The sequence below is a fragment of the Rosa rugosa genome, chromosome 3 (genome assembly GCF_958449725.1).
Source record: "Rosa rugosa chromosome 3, drRosRugo1.1, whole genome shotgun sequence".
Taxonomy (NCBI): domain Eukaryota; kingdom Viridiplantae; phylum Streptophyta; class Magnoliopsida; order Rosales; family Rosaceae; genus Rosa; species Rosa rugosa.
This window is the reverse complement of record NC_084822.1, coordinates 57,741,692-57,765,369: the sequence shown is the minus strand read 5'-3', so window position 1 is coordinate 57,765,369 and position 23,678 is coordinate 57,741,692. Positions and strand designations below refer to the sequence as shown.

General features: G+C 39.3%; 1 protein-coding gene across 1 annotated transcript; it reads left to right on the top strand.

Annotated features, from left to right (window-relative positions):
• The first annotated feature begins 20,643 nt into the window (after positions 1 to 20,643).
• On the top strand, positions 20,644 to 23,610 carry LOC133738129 (eukaryotic initiation factor 4A-9). The gene is made up of 5 exons (XM_062165581.1): positions 20,644 to 20,805; positions 21,190 to 21,259; positions 21,400 to 21,506; positions 21,958 to 22,388; positions 22,682 to 23,610. The coding sequence occupies exons 2-5, from the start codon at positions 21,192 to 21,194 to the stop codon at positions 23,315 to 23,317; spliced, it is 1,242 nt and encodes a 413-aa protein (XP_062021565.1). The 5' UTR covers positions 20,644 to 20,805; positions 21,190 to 21,191; the 3' UTR covers positions 23,318 to 23,610.
• The last annotated feature ends 68 nt before the right edge of the window (positions 23,611 to 23,678 follow it).

The following is a 23,678-nucleotide window of genomic DNA, read 5'->3' as shown; positions in this document are numbered from 1 at the left end:
CCAAGGCTACTTTTCTTTGATTGTAGAAGATAATAACAAATCAATCCTTTACTCTCTTTTTTATCAAAAAATGAAATGTTAATCTTTTAGAAATTGTATATCTGTTCATAAAAAAAAATAAAAAAAAAAACCACATCACTACCAGGCATGGGGAGGCAGCACTTTGAATAATTTGCATTGGCAATCATGATTGATATGCATCTGCTCTGCTGCAATGGTCCAGGGGGACGACCATGGATTATACTTTTCCGCGTAAGTGGGTGACCTTAATCCTAATCCCTAATGGCAGGCGAAGAGCTACCACAACTAGCCAAGCCTTGGAAACTTGCAAGTCGGAAAGCATTTGGATCTTCTCGATCTTCACCTGCACTGCACGCCCACTTTCGGCAAAACCCTAGCTACCTATTATCGTCCTGGTCCTGGTCCTGGTCCTGCTCTCTCTCTCTCTCTCTCTCTCTCTGAAACGTGGCATTCTAGGGTTGGCTCCTTGTTTGGCTCCAGGGGCCACGAAACCCTAATTAAGTTTCTTCTGGGCAACTAATTAAGCTAGGGTTTTCTGGATTAACTAATGGCTTTATTAAAGTAAAGAGGTCCCAAATTTGAATTGTATATATCGATTTTGATTGTAGGGTTAGGGTTTCAAGAGAATATGTATGGTCCAATGCTACGTGTCAACATTGTGTGGCTGGGGTGGTTTTTCAACCAACAGATGCCAACCTTTTGGCATGGTGTTCCAAGATTGTATACATCAATTCTCTTTTTCTTTGTGGTTTTTTTCGATGATTTCTTTTTCTCTGTGGTTGTAAACTTTGAACCGACGGTCCTTTATTCTCACCCGACCATTTCTCATCCATTATGAGACACTACGCATCTGACAAATAGTGATAATACCGGAGTGATGAATTCCTTGAGGCATTTTCAAAGGTAGATACGTACGTATTGCAGGGATTCAAAATTCAATTTTTTTTTTTTCACCGCTCAAGTCTTGAATACCTTCAATTCTTCAACGAATCAGAGCCGGCCTGAGGGTTGCCAATTGAGACAGCAGCCTCAGGCCACTGGCTGCCGTTAGGCTTCGGGAGATTGGAATTTCAATATATATATATATATATATATATATATATATATATATATATATATATATATATATATATAAATGCAAATAGCGTAGTGGTAGTCTGATTGTTATTGAACCAATTCAAATTCTAGTGAGGCCATCTTTAGACTTGTGTCTTACTTTTTTTTTTTTTTTTTTTTTTTTTTTTTTTTTTTACTTTTTGCATGTTTTAAGGTCTAGAATTTTTTTTTCTTTTATAAATCTACAAATAGTAACATAAACTATATATATTTTTTGTTGTTTTTATTTTTATAATCATTAAATTTAACAAAGAACCACTGCAAGTGGCCTAGTGGTTCTTGCCTAGCTGGGTGTGCTTCCCAACCTAGGTTCGAACCCCGAAGCTGTCAAAGTGGCCAGACACTGTACTGCAATGCACAGTTGGAGCATTTCACATGCGTTGAAGGGGTTTATCTTGGTCCTAGGAAGCATTTGGGTTCCCCTTGACAAAGTCAAAAAAAAAAAAAAAAAACAAAGAAAAAGTTTGGGTAGTTTTACTTGAACCTCCAAATTTAATATTTGGGCCTCCATATTTTTAATAGGGTAAAAACCTCAAATAGTACCTAAACTATTGTGAAATGTACTTTTTGGTACCTATAATTTTTTTTTACCCCAAATGGTACATGAACTATTGCACATTACCAAATATGGTACCTCCGTTAACTTAAACGTTAAATCACTGATATGGCATGTATTTGGAGGGGCAAAATGGTCTGTGTAGCCACATAAACTCTTCCCTCCAAAAAAAAAAAAAAATCCTTCCCCTCCAAAAGGGAAAATTTCAAGAACAGTACATGAAGTATCGCCTGTTCTAATCTTTCGTGAATCAAGTTTTGTTAAAATCAAAACGGTACATGACTTTTAAATCTCGGCCCAATTTTAGTGTATGCCGTCAACAATATCGTTAACTTTTTGTAATTATTCTTTTATTGAAGGGTAATATGGTATTTTTACAGTTTCCTCTCTTTCTCTCTCGATCTCGATCTCGACACTCTGACTCTGGCTCTCTCTCTCCCTCTCTCTCCCACAAACTCAACCCCTCTCTCCCCTTTGCTGGCTCCCAAGAGACATTATCTCTCCTCTTCTCTTACAATTTCAACCCCAAAGTCAGAGTTGGATCACCTCACAATCTGAATTTTGGGGGCCTTGTTCTGATCTGAAAAGAGTTTTTTTTTTCTTTCCCTTTGTATGAAATCTGAGAGTTGACAATGGAAGTGGGGAGGAGGATATCGGCGAGTCATCAGCCGTGCTCCAGCCAGCGAGTGGTGGCGAGGAAGAAGGGCCGCCGGAGATGGATTCGTCAATAGGGTTAAGAAGCTTTAGGTACCGGCGAACGAAGGGGTGAGGGCGGGTTTGGAGTCAGAGAAGGATCAGGTCTGTGCGACGACGATGCTGAGCATGGGCAGCGATGATAGGGTTGATTAGACGGGGGATGAGGTGGAGGCGGCAGCTGGGAGACTTTATCCAGGCACTATTGGGTGAGTTTGGTTAAAATTTCTATGGTTTTAGAGTTCATTGAGTTTTGGTGTTGATTGAATTGGATTGTATGAGCATGATTTTAGGGGTTTGATTCAGCTTCTAGTTGCTAATTGTGTGGAAATTGGGGTTTGATTATGGATTGTAGATGATCAGGGGAGCGAATTGTAGTGTTAATTGAGTTTGACTGTTGTTGTTGGAGAGTTGATTGATCGGAATTTGCTCGATGCTACCATAGACCCAACCCTTTCTCTTCCTCCATACCGCAACCAGAGACTTGGAAAGTGTGGTGGTCGACTGTGGTGGTCAACTGCGGTTAGTACGAGAAAGGCTGGGTTTTGGATCGAAGGAGAGATTGAGGGAGAGAGGCAGATCAGATTTCGGTGAGAGAGAGAGAGAGAGAGCTGGGTGTCCAGCTTTGTTTTTTTTTTTTTTTCAATCATCTTTGATTACCAGTTTAGGTCTTGCTTTTTCCCAGTTGGTTACTTTGGTTTTTGGTTTGATTACAAGTTTGGGTCTTGCTTTTGTCCCATTTGGTTACAATATGGCAGTTTTCCCACTATTCATAGTCCTGCTATTGAAGTTTAGGTCAATAGTTGTTGTTGAACATTGGTTTTTTAGAGGGAAAACTCTTCACTTTTTACTGTTTAGGAGGTTAGTGAATTAGAAGGAAATGTGATGATGTGGCGCCCTCAAATGGAGGGAAAGTAGGGTGTGACTGATTTGCCCCTGTAAATATGACGGAAAGCACACTAATTAACGGAACCCGTAACGGCATGTACCTAAATTGGGTAGAAATTTGAACTTGATGTACCGTTTTGATTTTAACAAAACTTGATTCACGAAAGGTTAGAACGGGTGATACTTCATGTACTATTCTTGAAATTTCCCCCCTCCAAAATGACAAATTTTCCCTCCCAATTCTCACTTCTTAATTTCCCTTCTCACAACTTCCCACCAAAATGCACAAGGCCATCAATTGGGGTTAAATAGAACAAATTTCTATTTTTTTTGAAACATCATTGTTAGAAATTTACTATTTTGCCCATAACTTATTTGCAAAAAAAAAAAATCTAAATACATGCCACGTCAGCGATTTAATGACAAATTTAACAGAGGTACCGTATTTGATAACGGTGTAATAGTCCAAGTACCATTTGTGGTAAAAAAAAATTCGTAGGTACAAAAAAATACCTTTCGCAATAGTCCAGGTACCATATGAGGTTTTTACCCTTTTTAATATACTTTGTCAACTCATATGAAAAGACAAATAAGGACAAAGAGAGAAAAAGAAAAAAGAAAAAAAAAGAACAAATACACTTCTTACCTCCCCATTAATATAAAATTCAAAATTTTGTATGGACAATTTTTTTTTTGATACTAAAGGACTATAATTAAAGATGGAAGCCTCTAGGGCATCCGTAATTTACACTGTCAAATAGTAAGGCTCTTGAGGCCCCCGGAGGAACCCAATTGGTCCAAGTGGAGTGCATTACATCATGATGCCCTAAATTCGCAATAGCATCTGCTACAAAGTTTGCTTCCCTAAAAATGTGTTTGAAGCTCACCAAACTAAAGCAAGCAGTGATATCATGGATATCCTGGATAATTTTTAGCAGCCTCCAGGGGGGTTGAATGCGTTTGTTGACTACGTCAATGATCAATTTGGAGTCTCCTTCAACTTCAATTGTTGTGTACCCTTGGTCATGCGCGCAGAGGAGTGCATCTCTTAGAGCAACGACCTCAACTACAAGTACAGTAGTGGATCTAGCATTTTTAGTGGCAGCAACCAGGGGATTGCCTTGGTTGTCCCGGATTACGAAACCCCCAGCCGCAGAGGTTCTGGTCACATATCCATCAAAATTTAGCTTAACACAAGAAGCAGGGGCGGACCTGTTATCAGGCCCGACGGGGTCCGGAACCCCCCCTTGCCTTTTTCACTTAGCTCTTAATTATGCTTGAGCTTTATAATGAAAACAACAAAAATTTGAGTTTGCTGAGGAAAATTTGCTACTGGACCCCCCCCCCCAGCTCTTTAACAACTCAGGTGAGTACTGATATACTACATAATTTATTATTGGTTTAGTTTTAATTATTGGCTTATGAATTATATACTACATAATTTATTAAATTATTGTTATAGTTGTATTTATTTACAAACAAAATTTTTATAATAAATTATTTCCGATAATTTATACTTCTATCTGGACCCCCCCCCCCCCCCCCAAGGTTTAAATCCTGGTTCCGCCCCTGACACTTAATAGTGGTGGGTTGGGTTTGAGTTAAGTCTCTCCCTGCTTGCCTGTTAGGATTAGTTATGCTATGGAGAACAGCAGCAGAAGCCGCCACCACAGATCGTGGGTTTGTTTGGACATTTTTGAAGATTGTGTCATTCCTTGCTTTCCACATTTGCCAGCAAATTGTAATTAATTTCTCAAAGAGTTTACTATCAAAGGAATCAGATAACAAAAGTTCATGAAAGACTTTCAAATATCCATCATTCCAATTTAGGGAGGGAGACAAACCTGCTAGTCTCCAAACTTCAGTAGCAAAGCTGCAATAACCAAATAGATGATCTGCAGTTTCATTGTCAGTATTACACAAAGGACAAGAGTTATCCTATATTGCACCAAACTTGATCAGTCTGTCTCTTGTTTTTAGTCTGCCTCTAAGGAGAAGCCATGCAAACATTTTTATTTTAGGTGGAACATTAAGCTTCCACATATTTGTTAAAAGGGTTATTTGGCTGTGCTTTTCCTTGTTATTGAGCTGAAGCCAAGTAGTTGATTTAATGGTGAAGAGCCCGTTTGAGGAAGGTCCCCAAACGAATTCATCATCTTGTTCAGAAGCAGGGATAGGAACTCCTATTATTGGTTTCACAATATGCTAATCCAGTAGTTGAGAGAGATTACCTCTGTTCCAAGCTTTATTGCTCATGTAGTCCTCCGGACGATTAACTATCATTCAAGTAGTCACTTCTGCCATTCCTACATATGTTATGCAAATAGAAAAGTTACCTGCGAGTGTGTGTAACCAATTGGACAAAATTAATAGAAATTTTCTTTGGGGGGACACCACTGCTCATGCGAAAGTCCATTTGGTTAATTGGAATCATGTGTGTCGGCCAAAGAGATGTGGTGGTCTTGGAATTAAAAAATCTGCCCACATGAATCAAGCTTTGCTAGCGAAGGTCAGTTGGAGAATCACTAATAGAGATGAAGGTTTATGGGCTGAGATGATGAGGAAAAAATATCTTGGGGGAAGTTCTAATTTCTCCAGTTACAATGAAGCCCCTAGCTATGCATCTAGTACCTGGAAATGTATTATTTGTGGAGCTGAAACTCTTCAAAAGGGTCTGAAATGCCGTTTAGGGGATGGTAGGAATGTGAAGTTTTGGACGGACAAATGGATTGGAACAAATCCTTACTGGAATTGGGGCTTGTGAATGTTGATAATATTGATCCTTCAGAGTTTGTGGCAAATTACTTAATTGAGGGTCAGTGGAACATGGATAAATTTTATGGTAGTCTTCCTAATGAAGCAAAAAATCATCAATATTCCTCTAGGGGTTGAGAGTGGTATGCATGATGCTTGTATTTGGGGTTTGTCTTCTAATGGAAACTTCTCTGTTAAGTCTGCTTACAGCCTTTGTTGTCGCCCAGATGATCACACTGAGTACGTCAAAATGGAATTTCATTTGGAAGATTAACATTTCTCCAAGGATTAAAAATTTCCTTTGGCTCCTCACTCAAGGTAAGATCCTTACCAATGAGCAAAGAAAAAGAAGGAAGTTATGTGACAATGCCACTTGCTCGCTATGCTCTCATTCTTTAGAGTCTCTGCATCATGTCTTCCTTGGTTATCTTAAAGCTAAACTGATCTGGAACATCATCTCTATTCCTCAGTGCATAAGAGGTTAATTTGATTATAACTTTGATGATTGGCTGTTGTCAAATTTGCGTTCGAAGTATGAGTTTTGCAATTCCATGCAGTGGCAAGGTATTTTTGCTTGTACTTGTTGGTTCATATGGAAGTGGCGGTGTAATGCAATCCTTGATCCTCACTTCAGATCTGCCTTCAATCCAAGGTTAGTAATTCAACGGTTTCTTGAAGACTGGTGTAGCACTAATAAAGTCCCCAGTTCTCGACATTTACATGATCAAGTTATCTTAAAATGGTCTCCTCCTCCTTGTGATGTCCTAAAGCTAAATATTGATGGATCTAGATTATCTCAAAATGGTTGTATTGCAGCTGGGGGGCTAATTAGAAATAGTGATGGAGACTGGGTGTGTGGTTTTTCTGCCAATCTTGGTGTAGGAGAAATTTTTGTAGCTGAACTATGGGCTTTGTGTATTGGTTTGAAAATGGCTTTAGGACGCAATGCTACCCATATTATGGTTGAGTCTGATTCTGCCATTGTGGTTAATCTGGTTAAATGGGAGTGGGATGATACCCATCCTCTCCATGGCATCATCTCAATTTGCAAAGCTCTTTGGTTGAGGAGTTGGAATTGCACCTTAATGCATATCTACCGAGAATGTAACATGTCTGCAGATAGTCTAGCACAGCTTGGACATACTTTGAATTTGGGACACCACTTCTTTGAGGAACCGCTTGATTGTATCAAGCGAAGGCTCCAAGAAGATAAAGAGGGTCTTCTGAGATCGAGACTTGTTCTTGCTTAGTTTGGTTTTCGGGCTTCTAGCCCTCCTTGTAACCAAAAATAAAAAAATAAAAAAAAATAAAAAGAACAAATACACTTCTTACCTCCCCATTAATATAAATGGTTAATTACATATAAGTGCATTTTGAATATTTTTTTAGCCATAAGGCCACCAATTAATTTTTTTCCCTCATAAGGCCACTAGATTAAAAAAGGTGTTATATTTTGGATATAAAAAAACCAACATATTTACATAAATGCCACTGGAGTAAAAAGTCAACAATCATTCTCTCTCTCCTCTCAAGCGAGGTCTCCGGTCAACTCTGGCAGGTCTCCGGCCGACCTCCGGCCAACTCCGGTGAGTCTCCGGCCAACTTCCCACGAACTCCGGCGACCACAAAAGCTACTGTCACTAACACCAAAAGCTACTGTGGCAAACAACAAAAGCTACTCTGATGAGATTTCCGGCAACCTCCGGTGAGGCCACAAAAGCTACTATCACTAGCAATAAAAACTACTGTCACTAGCAACAAAAGCTACGCTGCTGAGATTTCCGGCGATGTCACAAAAGGTACTATCACCAATCACAAAAGCTACTATCACAAACAAAAGCTACACTAGTGAGATTTTCAACGAGGTCACAAAAACTACTGTCACCAGCAACAAAAGCTACTGTCACCAGTAACAAAAGCTACTGTCACCAGTAACAAAAACTATTGTCACTAAGAAAAGCTACGCTCTCCAAAATCAAAAGCTACTATCCCTACCAACAAAAGTTACTGTTACTAACACCCAAAGTTACTCTCACCAGCAACAAACACTACTGTCACCAACACCAGAAAACTACTCTCACTAGTAACAAAAGTTACTCTAACCATCATCAAAAGTTACTCTCAACAACGCCAAAAGCAATAAACAAGCAGGACAAAAACTACTCCTAGATATTGAGAAAACTATTCTCAGAGACCAACAAAGCTATGGAAATGTAAATGATACAGCTAAAATAAAAAAGCTACTGCAATCGGCAAAAATAAAAAAAATTCAATGATATAAAAAATATGCAGGGTCCAATAATGATATAATTATGTAAAAAACTACTTTCGTAGTTGTAAAACGCCGCTACCATAGTTGTGAAAATCTATTACAATAGTTGTAGAAAGCTACTGTCAATGTGGTAATGCTAGTGTCATATTTCAAATGGCCACCATTGATGTTTCTTCTTGTCAAGTTGTACCACTCTACGCTAACCTTAGGCATTATTTTGCCACCTTCAGCACTAGACTTCATTGCAACATTTCTTGGTTGGCCGAATGATCTCTTGGTCAATGGAGCCTTCACTACCCAAATTGACATGATTTTCGTAATCTAGCACTGCAAATGCAAAGGGAAAGAATTCAGGAACAAAGATACAACAAAATATTAATATTTGAAATGCAAACTAAAATCAGCAGCGTGCAGTTGCACTGTAAATGTGGTACTCTTTATTAACTGGATAATCAAAAACAAGTCATCTAAAAAGCTACTGATAAAGGTACGTAAACCTACTATGACACATGTACAAAGCTACTTGACCAGTAATAAAAAGCTACTGACAAAGAAATTTATTGCACAAAATCATATGTTGATTGTCCATGTTTGTCCATGTTGATAGTGCAACACAAATCTCAACCAAGAAATGCTAGAAAACTAAGTTTCATACAAAATTCTGATACAATGCTAGCATTACACTAACATACATGCAATAACATATAAGATAAGACAACAATCAATCAATAACAAAATGGCAATAGCCAGAATGTCAATCTTTTTGTTTCCTCTGAGCCTAACAGGGAATGCATTGTAAGCTGCAAGACCTCAAAATGCATTTTTCATTTTTGATTTGATTCTAAGAACCCACAGCAGTGAATACTACTCATCGATCATAAACAAAAGTTCGATCCAAATATACTACGAACAATTACTTCACAGTTTTCACTAGGCAATTAAAATCGAGGATTTCAAAACAATTTGCAGCTACAAATTCAAATTCAAACGAAATGGACAATGTGAATTACTTGGGAGACGACGGAGCCGAGGCGAATCCGAGACTTGGAGACAACAAAGCCGAGGCAAGGGAGCACAAGAACCCTAGGAACGTCGATGGCAGAACACCGAGAAATGCCGACAGCGCTCGGATCTACACCGAGAATGAGATCCGGAAGCACACCAACACCAAATTCAGAGGATGGTGACGTCGGCCTTGTTAGTGACGGCGACCGGAGCTTGCTCGCAGACCTTGAACATCTACATGCACTGGTGGAGCGACACGAGCTTGTTGGCACCGTGGATCTTCGAGTCACAGGTCAGACACAGGTTGGCCGAGTCGGTGAGGCAAAAGAAGGCCACCGGCAACATCTTACCGGTTCGTAGGGCTTGGGGGAGAGGCTCGGCAAGAAATCTCAACGCCGAAGTACTAGCACGAGGTTGAGTTCACAGAGAAACCACAGGCGAGTAGAAAATCGGAGAGATCTGAGTTGGACTCCAGTGAGGTAGCTCCGATCGAAGCTTCTTCGTTGTCGTCGTCGTCTTCAGGCGTGGCGGCGCCGTTTTGAGGTTTTGCAAGCTTGGACAGATTGGAATCTCACCAGATCGGAGGTGGTGGTCGCCGGAATCAGAAGGGGGGAGCGTCGTGCCGGTGGTCGTCAGAATCGGAGGCGGAGACCAAAGGCGTGAAAATTTGTGGTCGAGGAGAGAGAGACTGTGATCGGGGAGAGAGAGAGAGAGAGAGGGGGGTAAGGGCGTAGACTAATGGAATTAATTGGGTTTCTTAAGTGGGAGGGTAAAATTGTCAGGAATGAATTAATTTGTAGAAGCAAGTGGCCCTATGTGTACAAAAACAATTAAGTGGCCTTATCACTAATTAAAGTTTCAAAAGATCACTTGTGTGTAATTTTCTATAATATAAAATTCAAAATTTTGTTTGGACAATCGAATTAATACAAAATTTAATTAAATTGTTAGTTGATGTTTTTTTTTTAAATTTTTTTTATATCAGATAAACAACTCAAATGCTACAACTAGTCTTTCGTGAGTCGAACTCACAACCTCCCACTTACGAAGAGGAGACTATGCCACTAGACCAAATGGTACTGGGTAATTGTTAATTGATGTTGATGCGGGATTTTCCTATATTATCCATATAATTTTATAATTTACCTAAAACAATTAAGTAAAAGTAATTAATTTCTATATATGGCTCCCTTATTTAATACAAAAGTAATCTGATTTGGAATTTCTTTAAACTAAATTCATTGAATATTTTGGTGTAATTATTACTAATTAAGATCCAATGTCCCTTTTTTTAGTAAAGCCACGAGGGCGAAATAATGTATTCATCACAAGCCAGAATATGCCGTTACATACCATTCCGTTGTCATTTATAGACAAACAAGAAGCTAGTGGTACGTACATATAGTCGTACTGATTGTACAATTAAATACGTAGAGGTAGCGGATACCCTCTTTCGGTACTACTCCAGAGGCGCTAGAAGTACATAGAGTGTTCCTAATACAAGGAACTTTATTGTAATTATACAAACTAAAAACATAGAGATGGGCTGAGAGCAAAACCCTAGCCCATCAAATTTTTGTCCCAATGAGCTCCAAAAGCAGACCCACCTAAAGCCCAACAGGCCAAGATTGGCCCAGACCAAACTTCCATCTCCAAACCCGTGCTCAGCCGCCACCGTGCCCACACTCACTCTGGCAGGATTCCCGCCGTCACGACGCAAACACCGCCACGGAACCCCACCACGACCCAGCGCACCACGATCCTACGCCGCCGCCGAAGTCGAAACCGCCACGACTCAATGCTCCACGGTCCAACGCAGCCACCGAATACGAAACCGCCACGCCCAGCGCCCTCAATATCTTCAACGTCGTCGATCTGCATCGAGACCCACCATAACTGCACCCATCCCAGAGATTTTCGTCGACCTGCAGCCAAAAACCACCTGCAAAAACTTTCGAGCAACACCCACACCCGAGCCTCTAGAACGCTAGCATCAAATCTCGTCCGGTAGCAGATCACGCGTCATTGGTGAGGCCAAAAGGCCCGTTCGAATGCCATAGCCGCCGCTGGATGAGAGCAAGCTCTTAGTTGAAGCCGCCGCCGCCGCCCCTTAGGGTTTCTAAGATAGAGAGATGATAACTCTCTAGCTTAGTATTGTTTGAAATTTATATGAATGTTAATGTCAACTCCTTTTAATTAGATTTAATCAATATTTATTGTTTAATTGAGAACCAGAGTCTTTTTTAAAAGACATTCTACTCTCTCTCTCGGGGTCCTAAAGGTCGGCGGAGGCTTCAACTAAGAGATCGCTCTCGTCCGGCAGCGGCTATGGCATTTAAGCTTTTGGCCTCACCAATGTCGTGTGGTTTGCTGGCGGATGGGGCTTGATGCTAACATTTCGAAAGCTCTGGTGTGGGTGTTGCTTGCGTGTTTGGAGATGGAGGCTTAGTCTCGAACAAACCAAGCATGTTGGGCTTTGAGTAAGCCTGCTATTGGAGCTTCTTTGGACTAAATTTTTTTTTTTGGGCTAGGATTTTTGCTCTAGGCCCATCCGTATGTTTTTAGTTTTGTCTAATTACTATAATTTTCTTGTATTAAGAATCTAGGCACTTGTGTGCACTCTAGTTATCTCTAGCGCCTCCGGTGTAGTACCAAAATATATTTTTTAGTACCTTTATTTTTTTTTACCCCAAATGGTACCGCAAATACATATTGATCACAAATTTAAGATAAAATACATGAGGTACCATTTGGGGTAAAAAAAAATTTGTAACAAAAAAATACATTTTGCAATAGTTCGGGTACCATTTGGAGTTTTTATCAAAAGAAGTGCATGCCAAGTGACTTTAACGAAAAAGTTAATGTATGTACTATATTTGGTAATGACGCAATACTTCATGTACCATTTGGCATAAAAAATAGGTACCAAAAAATACCTTTCATAATAGTTCAGGAACAATTTGGAGTTTTTACTCAAAAAAAAAAACAATAAATTGTTGAATATACAAATTTAATTGTTTAAGGGTGTTTGGGTAAAATTAAGGTGTACACCGTGTACTTAGCTTTTTATGTATTCAAAATAGTGAATTAGAGGTTTAGTAAGTAAGAGAGGTCCAAATATCAAATTAGAGGTCAAACTAGAACCACCAAAAGTTTTTTTATAGCTATTTGAAGAAAAAAAATTATAGTTTTTGTACTGAAACTTACAAATTTACTCACCTAACCTCCGATGGTTTTTACACCTCTTAACAAAATTTTAAATACTAAAAATACTCAACAAACCTCACTCAAGTTCCTTAAATTACTCAATCATATAATTTTCAAACAAACTATTATCTTTGAAATAAAAAATTTAGACATGGAAACAAATTAATTAATGTTTTGGGAGTTACAAATGGCGAACCCTAGCCTCTCCCTAACAGCGTTCTCTCTTGCGCTGATCCTAGTGCTGCTCCTATGCGGCGACGAACTCGACGGCTCCGGCCACTCAATTGTTGGACCTCTCGGTCTGCCCCTACCTCTTGACTCAAATCATGGTATTGTTGATCCTGCAATGGTTGGACCACTCCCTTGGGCTGGCTCCTTTCCTTCTCATCCTCTCCGGACATGGCGGGATTTCGTCGCCTCTTCCACACCTTGGTGGTGCCCAAATCTTAATCTGAGTCCAGGGAGACTGCACCGGTATCCCTAGGATAGTGGTGCCATTAAGTCATCGGATTTTGAAGGGTTCGATTCGAAGAATAGCATCACAGATGGTGACGCTGTGCTACTGGTATGGGATGACACAATCGAGGGTGTCACGAAGCTGAGCATGGCAGCGACGGGTTTATGTGGGCTCGGGAGTGCGGCTGGATCTGGGTGTCCAGATCATTTTGGGCTCAAATCCGAGCTCTGCTCTCGGTGACTCCGATGAGGAAGGCGGCGAGGTTGCCTTGGATTTTCTCCTGGTTAGGTTCCCGGTCGACGTCAATCCTGATGACGGCTAACTCGGGATGGCTCCTAGGGTTTGTCTTTGGTGGACCTTTTGGGCTGCTGGTTGGGCCTTGTGCATTGAAGATGGATGTTGGACCTGGATCATATGGGTCCAAAATGACTAGTGGGTTTTTATGCCCATGTTTTAGCTAGTTTTTGTTTAATTAGCCTATTACTATGCAGTACTAGTTCATAGTTGAATAGGCTTGCTTGGAATAAGTGAGCAAGACATGTCGAATGAGTAGACCTATCTTATGTACCACCGTGTTACCTTCACAACTCTCTGTCTGTCTATAGATGGCAGCGGGAGGGTATGTAATGGCTACTCTGGCCTGACCTTTTATTAATGAAAATCTCTATGATGATGTTTATTCAAAAAAAAATAATAATAATTAATCTTTAAATCATAATTTCTTCTTCATATGTCCATTCTTTAATTAGATAATATAAATCTCTTATCCAACAAAAAAAATCAAATAACACAAGGTGTGAGGTTTCAAAAATTAATTTATAATCAAGAAGAAAACGTTTTAAGATGAACTATTTAATGCTTCTTTTATTTTTTCCTCTTTTAGCTTTGCAAAAGCAGCAAAACAAGAGGTATTTGCGTTGTGCCGCCCGACGGGTATTTGCTGCTATTGCTCGGTTGTTTTTGCCGGGAGGTGTGTGGTTTGAGGTAGGGGCAAGATGGTGTCGGGGAGCAGGTTTCCTGTGGGCTATCTCTGAAGCGCCATGGTCGTGGTGTATGGTGGCAGTTCGTGGCGGCGCTGATTTTTCGCGGTGGAGATTTCGTGGTAAGATTGTTGGTGCTGGCATGGTTCGTGCGGCGCTGGACCGTGGAGGCGCGGGATTGAGGCGGTGCAGATCGGGGTGGGGCGAACTGTGGCGGCGCCAAGACGGGTCGGCTTGGACGGCACAAGTCATGGAGCCACATGGTCGGAGCGGCGCAAGTCGTGCCGGAATGGAAAGGGACGAGCTCAGCTTGTGCGTATGATCTGTGGGTGAAGAGATGGACATTGGGCCTGGGCCGGATCTATTTTGTTGGACTTAGACCTAGACCTCTTCTTTAGAACTTTGTTGGGCTTCTAATTAGTTAGAGTTTTTTTCTCTAAATAATTCTCTACTTTGTTAGGGAGCTATGCTTCTAGGTTTTTAGTGAGCGTCATCGAGTCTTGTTTACTCTGCCTATTGACTATGTCGTAGTTAATAGTTTATAGGCTCCCTGTATGAGCATGGAACCGTCAAATGATCGGACCTAATCTATGTATCACTGTGCTACTACCACAAACTCTTTATTTACCCATAGATGGTAGAGGGAGGATATGTAATGGTCCTTTTTGGCCTAAGTAGTAATATATACCGACATGATATTCTTAAAAAAAAAAAAAAAAACAGCAAAACAAGAGCGATCATTTTTTTCTCTAATATTTATTTTTTTCCTCTATTTTCTATACCCCGTGATTAATTATTTCAATTACTAAAATTTTAAAAGAAAACTTTAGGTTTTTAGCAGAGTGCGGCGACAAACTTCCTCTAGATTGCCAGGTGATCTAGCGACGGCGGGGTTTCTCGTCGTGAGTTAGGGTATCACAGAGTGTGTGGAGAGGCTGGTTTGGAGTTTTGATCAAGAGTGAAACCCGGGGTTGTCTTCGATCTTAATTGGTGATCGGATTGAATTGATATGTGGAGTTGATCTAGTGTGGGTTCTTGCATAGGAGTTAGCAGCGGGGTAGCATCGTTTCGGGGTTAGTTTGCGTCGGTCGTTGCTGCGTGAATAAGAAGGCGTCTTGTCGAGGTCGAGTGTATCGGCTGACCGGTTTTAATCTGGTTTTTCTGGTTTTGCCGAATGGGTCTTGTCGACGATGCATTGGAAGGGACGACCACTGGAAATGGCGGCTATGATACAGTGGTAGTTTACTTGGGCTCAGGTTTGGGCCAATTGGATTTGCTATCTGGGCTAACAGGGAGGGTGTTTTGTCATCCTCATCTATCACTTAGTGGGTTCTTTGTATGCGAAAAGCCTGGTTTAGAAGATTTAACTTATAAGAGCTTTCTGAGATGTTTCTAGTTTTTGCTTTTAATTACCAAAATTGAGTGCTAGCAGGTGCTAACTAGAAGATTGATTTTTCCTTGGTGAGAGAGGTTTTTTCTTGCTAGACTAGGGCTTAATTTAAATGCGAGCATCCCTTTTAGACTATAATGAGTTTAGCATAGGCTTAGATAGGTTTCTCTGATTTCTCACTGGATTCTTGTTTAAGCGTTTGTAAGACTCTGGCCAATGATGGCTACTGATTCTAATGATAACAATTTTATTTTCTTTTTTCTTTTCTAAAAAAAAAACTATTTCAATAGTTATTTATTTTTTTAATTGTTGGCTCATTTGTTTTTCAAATATAATAGGATTTTTGTTTGTTCACCTTGCATATGCATTCAACATGTATGACGATGAAAATTTGAATGTCACTTCTCAATCATACTTTCAAATTCTTATTAAAAAAGATTTAAATGTTTTAATGAGTATGTAGTGAAAATGAAAAATGAAAATATAATTTATTATTATTTAATTGGAAAGGCTAGAGAAAATTAATGTAGTTTAATTTTTTTTTTTTGGATAATTATTGTTCTTAATAGTTATGTTATGAGAGAATATATATGTCATTTAATAATTTATAATAGAGTGAGGTTAACTGAGCAGATTTAGAGGCCCTAATAAAAACACTCAAAAAATTATTTAAACCTCATGTAAGGCCACATTTTAATTGTTCGTCACATGCTTTTTAAATCTCATAACCTAGCCTGCAACGAATTCAATTGAGTAATATTTGATGAGTTGTACTTTATCGTGTGATATTGTTCTAGCTCGTACACTACTCGTTGCAACTTGTAATAAATTAGTAAAAGTAATGGAAAAGTTATTTTCAATCAATTCGTAAATGCTTATTAAGACATTAAAATATATAGCTTCTGCATATTTAAATTATTTAAAAAAAAAACTTGATATCATGTTTTTTTTTTTTTTTTTGAGGGGAACAGAATCATGTTCCATTAAAATAACGACGTCATTGCGTCAAGCTAGAGGGTTTCAGAGAAACCATTCATAAAGCAAGTACAAGCATAATATCGACTGTTAGAGCAGCCAAAACACTTCTACCTAAAAGGACTAAATGCCTAAAGGAACTGCAAGGAAAAAGAAACTCCCTAACGCTAATAGAGCGGAGCTCACTTATTCAAAAAGAAATAACAACCTACGCCTACACAATTTTCGATCAAAGTACTGCCTTGGAACTTTGACTCCTAAAGACCTCAATGGTGTACATCGCAACAACCAAAACAGGATCAGCTTCAATCAAAAATAGCATAGATCTACATCACTCCCCAAATGCCTACACCAAGCCCGATCCAAAAGGAATAGAGAGATAGTGGGTTAGCCCAGCTAGGCTACAATGCTGCAACCTAGGCAAGCAACAGCCCATTAGCCCATAGCCCAGCATCCACCCACATTCCCTCAGAACGAGATGCAGCGCCGGCCATCAAGGGAGCCTTTGCCGGTCACCAATCCGGCGGCCGTCCCCTATCCTCCACCATCTCCAAGATCAGAGGAAGAAACTCCTTGGACCCTAACCTAGAGAGCAAACAACGGTCATACCACCTTCTTCAGAGCCACCGCCTCAGAGCATACCGCCACCCTTGAGAAGTCCAATCGCTGCACGCCCACGATCGACGCATGAGCACCAGAGCCGCACCACTCAGATGAAAACCCGAATCGAACAACTGCCAGAAACCAGACCGCCGCCGCCGTATAGAACCCCTACAGCCAAACGCAAACCCACCAATCCGCGTCGCTGCTGTGCCTGCCTTCTCACACTGCCCTCACCTGGAGCCCGTCGATGCCTGGTCAGGGGAACGAGGGTTCACCTCCGCCACGAACACGAGACCCTAGGTTTCGTACTCCCAAGGTCACTCCGAGATGCTCTTAGCTAGTTAGGAGGGAAGTAATTAAATCTTAATCTTGTAATCACCATTACTCTCCAGCTAGATGACATCCTTTTTCACAGTACTCTCCGCTTCTCCAGATGACCAGGGTTTGCAGTGCAGTCGATTGATTTTGCCAGCTAATATTTAAGGCAACCATGTGAATCAGAACAAGTCGGCATGTGCATGATCACATGCAGGCGTGTTTTACGTGGCCTGCAACTTATAGCTTTACCATTAATAAGAATGAATCTGGCTGCATAAGCAAGCTAACATTGGTCGACTGTGGAGGCCGAAGCAGCATTCCATCTTAAAATTTGCAACACACAGTGATTGATTTGATCGTGACTTGATTTGAGCGATCCAAAATCCGGTAATATCGATCCTGTCGAATCGAAAGCTGCCGAATGATGCATATATTTATGTACATTTTCTTCTTAATTTATATAAATAACAAGAACTTTTCGTTGAAATCGTTCGTTTGAAAATCTCCCAGCTGATAGTAGAAATCGTCCATTCAAACCCATCGTCCATTATATATATAGGAGGAATTTGGATCCTCCGTACCTATCACCTGGCATAACCCAAAAATGAAAAAGAAAGAACTAATTACCCATATTCAGGTAATTACAATGGTGCCTCATTCTTTTGAAGACACTTACTTTAGACAAGTTCGTCAAAAAAAAAAACAAGTATGGTATCTGATGTTGAACTTGATCCTTGATAACACCATATACTAATAAATAGCGTTTTTATGTAGATATAATAATATTTAGATATGTAACTTTTTAAGTCAATCTGTTATTGTATTGTTAGAATTTTGTTTTGAATTTGTGATCCCACATTGGAAATAAGTCTCGTGTTACTGTGTTAGAGATATGTATTGTTGCAACTGCATGTTCTTTTGAATTCAAAATGAATAGTTGCAATCTTTATCTCCAATTGTTCTGTTCGAACTCTATATATAAACAGACAGTTCCTTGATCATCAGTTTTTTGACATCTCATTTTCTTATAAACTCGAGAGAAACACAAGTGAGAATTGTCAAATTTCAAGGCATATGTTCAACGCCTTGAAATTGAGACTTGTATCATGCAAGGCGGATGTTTAACAATCCTAATATTCTAACATTGTAAATTTTGATGAAATAATTCGATATAAATATATAGATAAAAGAGGAACAAACATAGGACTCTGTCCACAATCTTTTACTACATCAAAAGTACAAATGAAAAAAACAATCAACTAGATATTGAGGGGGATAATTAATGTTACAATCAAAGTCTCAAACACAGTGGTTGATCCACTTAAAATACTACTTTTTTTTTTTTCTTCTAAAAAAGGATCAAAGGATTTCACTTAAAATACTACTTGAGTTGTAGCCTAACCTAAAATTCTTTCAATAGTTTAGATATTATAAGTGCTAACTTTTCAAAGCGACTTCGGTTTAGTTGGCTATTTTGATTATAAGTGCTAAAATTCTTTCAATAGCTTTGCTATTTTGCTCATTCATAAGGTTTGACTTTGGTTCATAAAGGTAAATCTTGTTTGTTTTCTTTGTTGTATTTTTTTTTTTTTTTTAAGTTACAACATTTTCAATTAGTATTTCTTTAAATCTTCTTCTAAAATCTAAAATATAATTAAGCCAATTCTTGAGGGAATGGTTAAATTTTTAAACTACCATATATGCCCTCACATAATATAGACATTAATAAATAAATTATTTCTATATGAGGATAAGATAGTCAATTTATCCCATGAAAAAAGGAGAAACTTCCTCAAAATCAGGAGAGAAATTGTTGTAATTTTTTTTAATTTAAAAAAATAAAAATAAAAGTCAATTGACATGTGCGGAGCACATGTTAAGGGGCTAGTCTTCTTCTAAAATCTAGTCTCAAAATTCTTAGAAGCATTATTGAAATCAACTATTTACATCAGCGATTTTTTTGTTTTTTCTCTTTTGAACTATGATCCTTTTTTAGCAACTCAGACAAGGATGAGGAAATCATCCCTTCTGCAGGGCAATATAAAAGAATAAAATGTAAAGCCTTTTAATCACTTCAGCCCAATCCAGTTCCAAAATTGTCCACTAATACTCGGAGTTCATGACCAGTAACGTGAACATGGACATCAAAATTGGCCCAGTAATACTTACATGGGCTTTGTAGCACTAGCCCGCTAAAAGTACTCTGGCCCAGTTGAAGTGATCTTTCTGGTAAACCTCGTTTTTTGGGATTGCATCGCCTAAACAAGTTATGTGACGGCATCGGCCATAGATTGCAAAAGGATGATTTTGAATTTGTGGCACAATGCCTATAATGATTTGACCAAAATTATCGAGAATTCAAATACATAAAGAAATCAAGAAGATATTGGATATCGATAAAAATGCAATTAGGAGTTTTTGTTTGTAATTTTCTTTTCCTTCTAAAAAAAGAAACATAAATGTTGCATAAAAGTTGTAAAACATCGTGAATAGAGTCTTTATATATGGTGAGAAATTATGGACAACTCAGTTAAAAAGAGTTTTTTTTTATTTTTTTTATTTTTTTATTTTTATTTTTATAAAAAAAACTCCACCCCATTCCCACCCTTGATGGGGCTCGAACTCATGACCTCTTACATATGAGATTAAAGCCTTACCACCCCACCAAACACACACACCCAGTTAAAAAGAGTTCAATTCCATCTATTGTAATAATAATGAAAAACAAAGATAAAATCACACAAATTAATTGTCAATATCGTTAGAACATTCTTGAAATCTAAATGAGCTATGGATTATGGGATTCAAAAGTAAGCATCATGTGCTAAGCTATTCATTATCCACATGGAACCAGCATCATCCCAAAAAAGAAAAATTAGGCTTTTAAAAAGAGGAATTCATCTAAAGCACGAGCAACAACATCGCAATCACTAAACTATTGAATTTTAACTTTGAGTCAAGATAGAGAGTATGTTAAAAATGTTCTTACTCCTCTATTTGATTTAATAAAATTAATACGTGAAGCGCTTTAACAAATCAAAAGGTAAATAGTTATAGATAGCCAAAATTAAACACCAAACATAACTAGATTGCTTATCAAAAACACACCCTCGTTGCTATACATGTTTCTCATAATATAAGCCTCAAAGTACTTGAAGTGAAACCAGTAGAGTAGGATTAAAAAGACCGTCCAAAGTCCAAACCAACAGCGAACGGCGTCGTAATGCGCAGAACCCGAGAATAACAAGGGCAAGACGGGAAGTACAAAACAGTGATAGGCCTTGACCAGCAACTCTACACGGCGTCGTAGAGCCCAAATTGGAGAAGTTACAAGACGAAACCGCAGGGGCAAAATGGGAAGCACAAAACATTGGTAGCCCTCACATATAAACCTAATCCTCACAAGCCTCTGTTTTCTCTCTCTCTCTCTAGACTTATTGCTGCTGCTGCTGCTGCGTTGCTCAACTCCTCCAACCAAATCACACAGAGATCCGAGGAGTTTGGGAAAACCCTAACTCTCAACTCAGTCACCGACTCTCACTTCTCCGAGCTCTCAACTACCTCTTTCAGGTGCCTCTCTTCTCTCTCGATCTCGTTTCTCTTTCAATCTGTTTAGTTCTCCTTGAATGCTTTAAGCTCCGATTCTTGATTTTTCCGATTTCGTGGATTGCGGTTTGTGCTTAATTGATAGATCGATTGCTTTCTGGATTAGTTTAAAGCCTTGATTCTGTTTATATCTGTTTAATCTGTGCGATAATTTTATGAGCTGTGTCATCTGGATTAGGATAGAGGATCTGCGGAAGCAAGAGGTTTGTTGTTAAAATTTGATTTGTTGAGATTTAGAATTTGTATTGAGGAAAGTTGCACCTTCAGTTTTTGATGCTGGGAGTATTGGATTTGTCAGTGTTGTTTGAGTTGAGTTATAATGATGTGTTGTGTTGTTGATATTGTCAGTCATGGCTGGCGCTGCACCGGAAGGATCTCAATTTGACGCTCGTCAATACGATGCGAAGATGAGCGAGCTGTAAGTTGTGTTTGCATCACTCTGTTTCTAGTTGTGACGTGTACTTTTTTCTTTGTTTCTATGAGTTGGCAATTTGCGTGTGGTTTGCGTATTTTGTGTTGCGAGTGATGGAAGATTGTTCTTGTTTTGTGTGGGAGCAGACTTGGATCTGATGGACAAGACTTCTTCACCTCGTATGATGAGGTTCATGACAGTTTTGATGTCATGGGACTGCAGGAGAACCTTCTCAGGGGCATCTATGCATATGGTAAATCAAATGATGCTACAAGTTTGTTTCTTTACTTTGCAAAATGATGCATGACTGTGGTGTTTGGTGAAACTTGTTGCGTGGAGTGCTTTAGGATGATGAGTTTACTACATCAGTTATCTGTCATAGCTCTATTTTGCATCAATCAATTATATTGGGATTTTTGGGCAACTTTGTTGGCTGTCTTTGCATTCTTTCTAAATGATGAAAGAGTAAGAGTTAGTGTGGTTTTTAAGACAGTGACTTGTAAGAATGTTTACACGCAAAGTGAATGGTGCACGCTTCATTTAAAGAAAATTATGGACATTTCCTTCCTCTGTTATATGTATGTAGATTCAGGGATGTTCATTTGATTGTATATTTATGTTGATTTGTAACTATACACTGAATCTAAGTCATCCATTCGTTCTTATTTCAAAGCTGATATATCGCTCCCATTTTTTTTTTTTAGGTTTTGAGAAGCCCTCTGCAATTCAGCAAAGGGGAATTGTTCCCTTCTGCAAGGGACTTGATGTGATTCAACAGGCACAATCTGGAACTGGAAAAACAGCCACTTTCTGCTCTGGAATTTTACAGCAGCTTGATTATGGCCTACTCGATTGTCAGGCACTAGTTCTTGCACCTACCCGTGAACTTGCTCAACAGATTGAGAAGGTTATGCGGGCTCTGGGTGACTATCTCGGTGTCAAAGTTCATGCTTGTGTTGGCGGGACCAGTGTTCGTGAAGATCAACGTGTCCTCTCTAGTGGAGTCCATGTTGTTGTTGGTACACCTGGTCGAGTATTTGACATGTTGCGGAGACAGTCTCTCCGTCCAGATTGCATTAGGATGTTTGTGTTAGATGAAGCTGATGAAATGCTCTCACGAGGTTTCAAGGATCAGGTACTTTAGTTTTTATCTGTGTTCTTTGTTTCTTAAGCATGCTGATACTCCTCACATAAATAAGTGAGCTTGTTGATGGTGATTAGTATGACCTGCATGTGGTATATTAATTTATATACTAAGTCCCGGAATGTTATCTAACCAAGTCAACTGATATTTTTCTAACAAGAGAATTGACTAAGTTTACTCCAGATATTTAAGTCTTTGTAATGCTTATGTCTGTGCGGTTCACTTTACATATACCTTTTTGTTGTGTGGTTTATTGTACTGACTGTTTCTGTTCATATTTTCAGATCTATGACATTTTCCAGCTGCTACCACCCAAAATTCAGGTGGGAGTTTTTTCTGCCACAATGCCACCAGAAGCCCTTGATATCACCAGGAAGTTCATGAACAAACCTGTGAGGATTTTGGTGAAACGTGATGAGCTCACTCTTGAGGGTATCAAGCAGTTCCATGTCAATGTTGACAAGGAGGAGTGGAAACTTGAGACGCTTTGCGATCTTTATGAGACCTTGGCAATCACCCAGAGTGTCATCTTTGTGAACACCAGGCGCAAAGTTGATTGGCTGACAGACAAGATGCGCAGCCGTGATCACACGGTCTCTGCCACCCATGGTGACATGGAGCAAAACACTAGGGACATCATCATGAGAGAGTTTAGGTCTGGTTCTTCTCGTGTGCTCATAACAACTGATCTGTTGGCCCGTGGTATTGATGTCCAGCAGGTCTCTCTTGTGATTAACTATGACCTTCCAACACAGCCGGAAAACTACCTCCATCGTATTGGTCGTAGTGGTAGGTTTGGGAGGAAGGGTGTTGCCATCAACTTTGTGACCAAGGATGATGAAAGGATGTTGTTCGACATCCAGAGGTTCTACAATGTTGTAATTGAGGAGCTGCCGGCTAATGTTGCTGATCTTCTTTAAGCAAGGTTTTGGTTTGGTGTGGTAATTGGCTTTGTAATTTGGAAAGCCATATTTATTTTCCTCCTTGTAGGTGTAAGGGCTGTTATTTAGCATGGATTACTTGAAACCGGGTTATGGGTCCTGTCCATTTGAGACGGGATTCCATCCCCATTTCGGGTGTGGATAAACCACTTAAAAATTTTGTTTAGTATTTGAGACAAGTTTGCAGCATTAACTGTTTTTGGATTGCCCGTATTGTTCTAAGACTGGTTATGAGGTAATATTATGTAGAAATTTCTCATTGTTTGTTTGAATATTGCATATTGTTTATCCTTCTCTAGGTATCTAGACTATGACTGCTTTGGTCTCTGGGTCTTCTCTT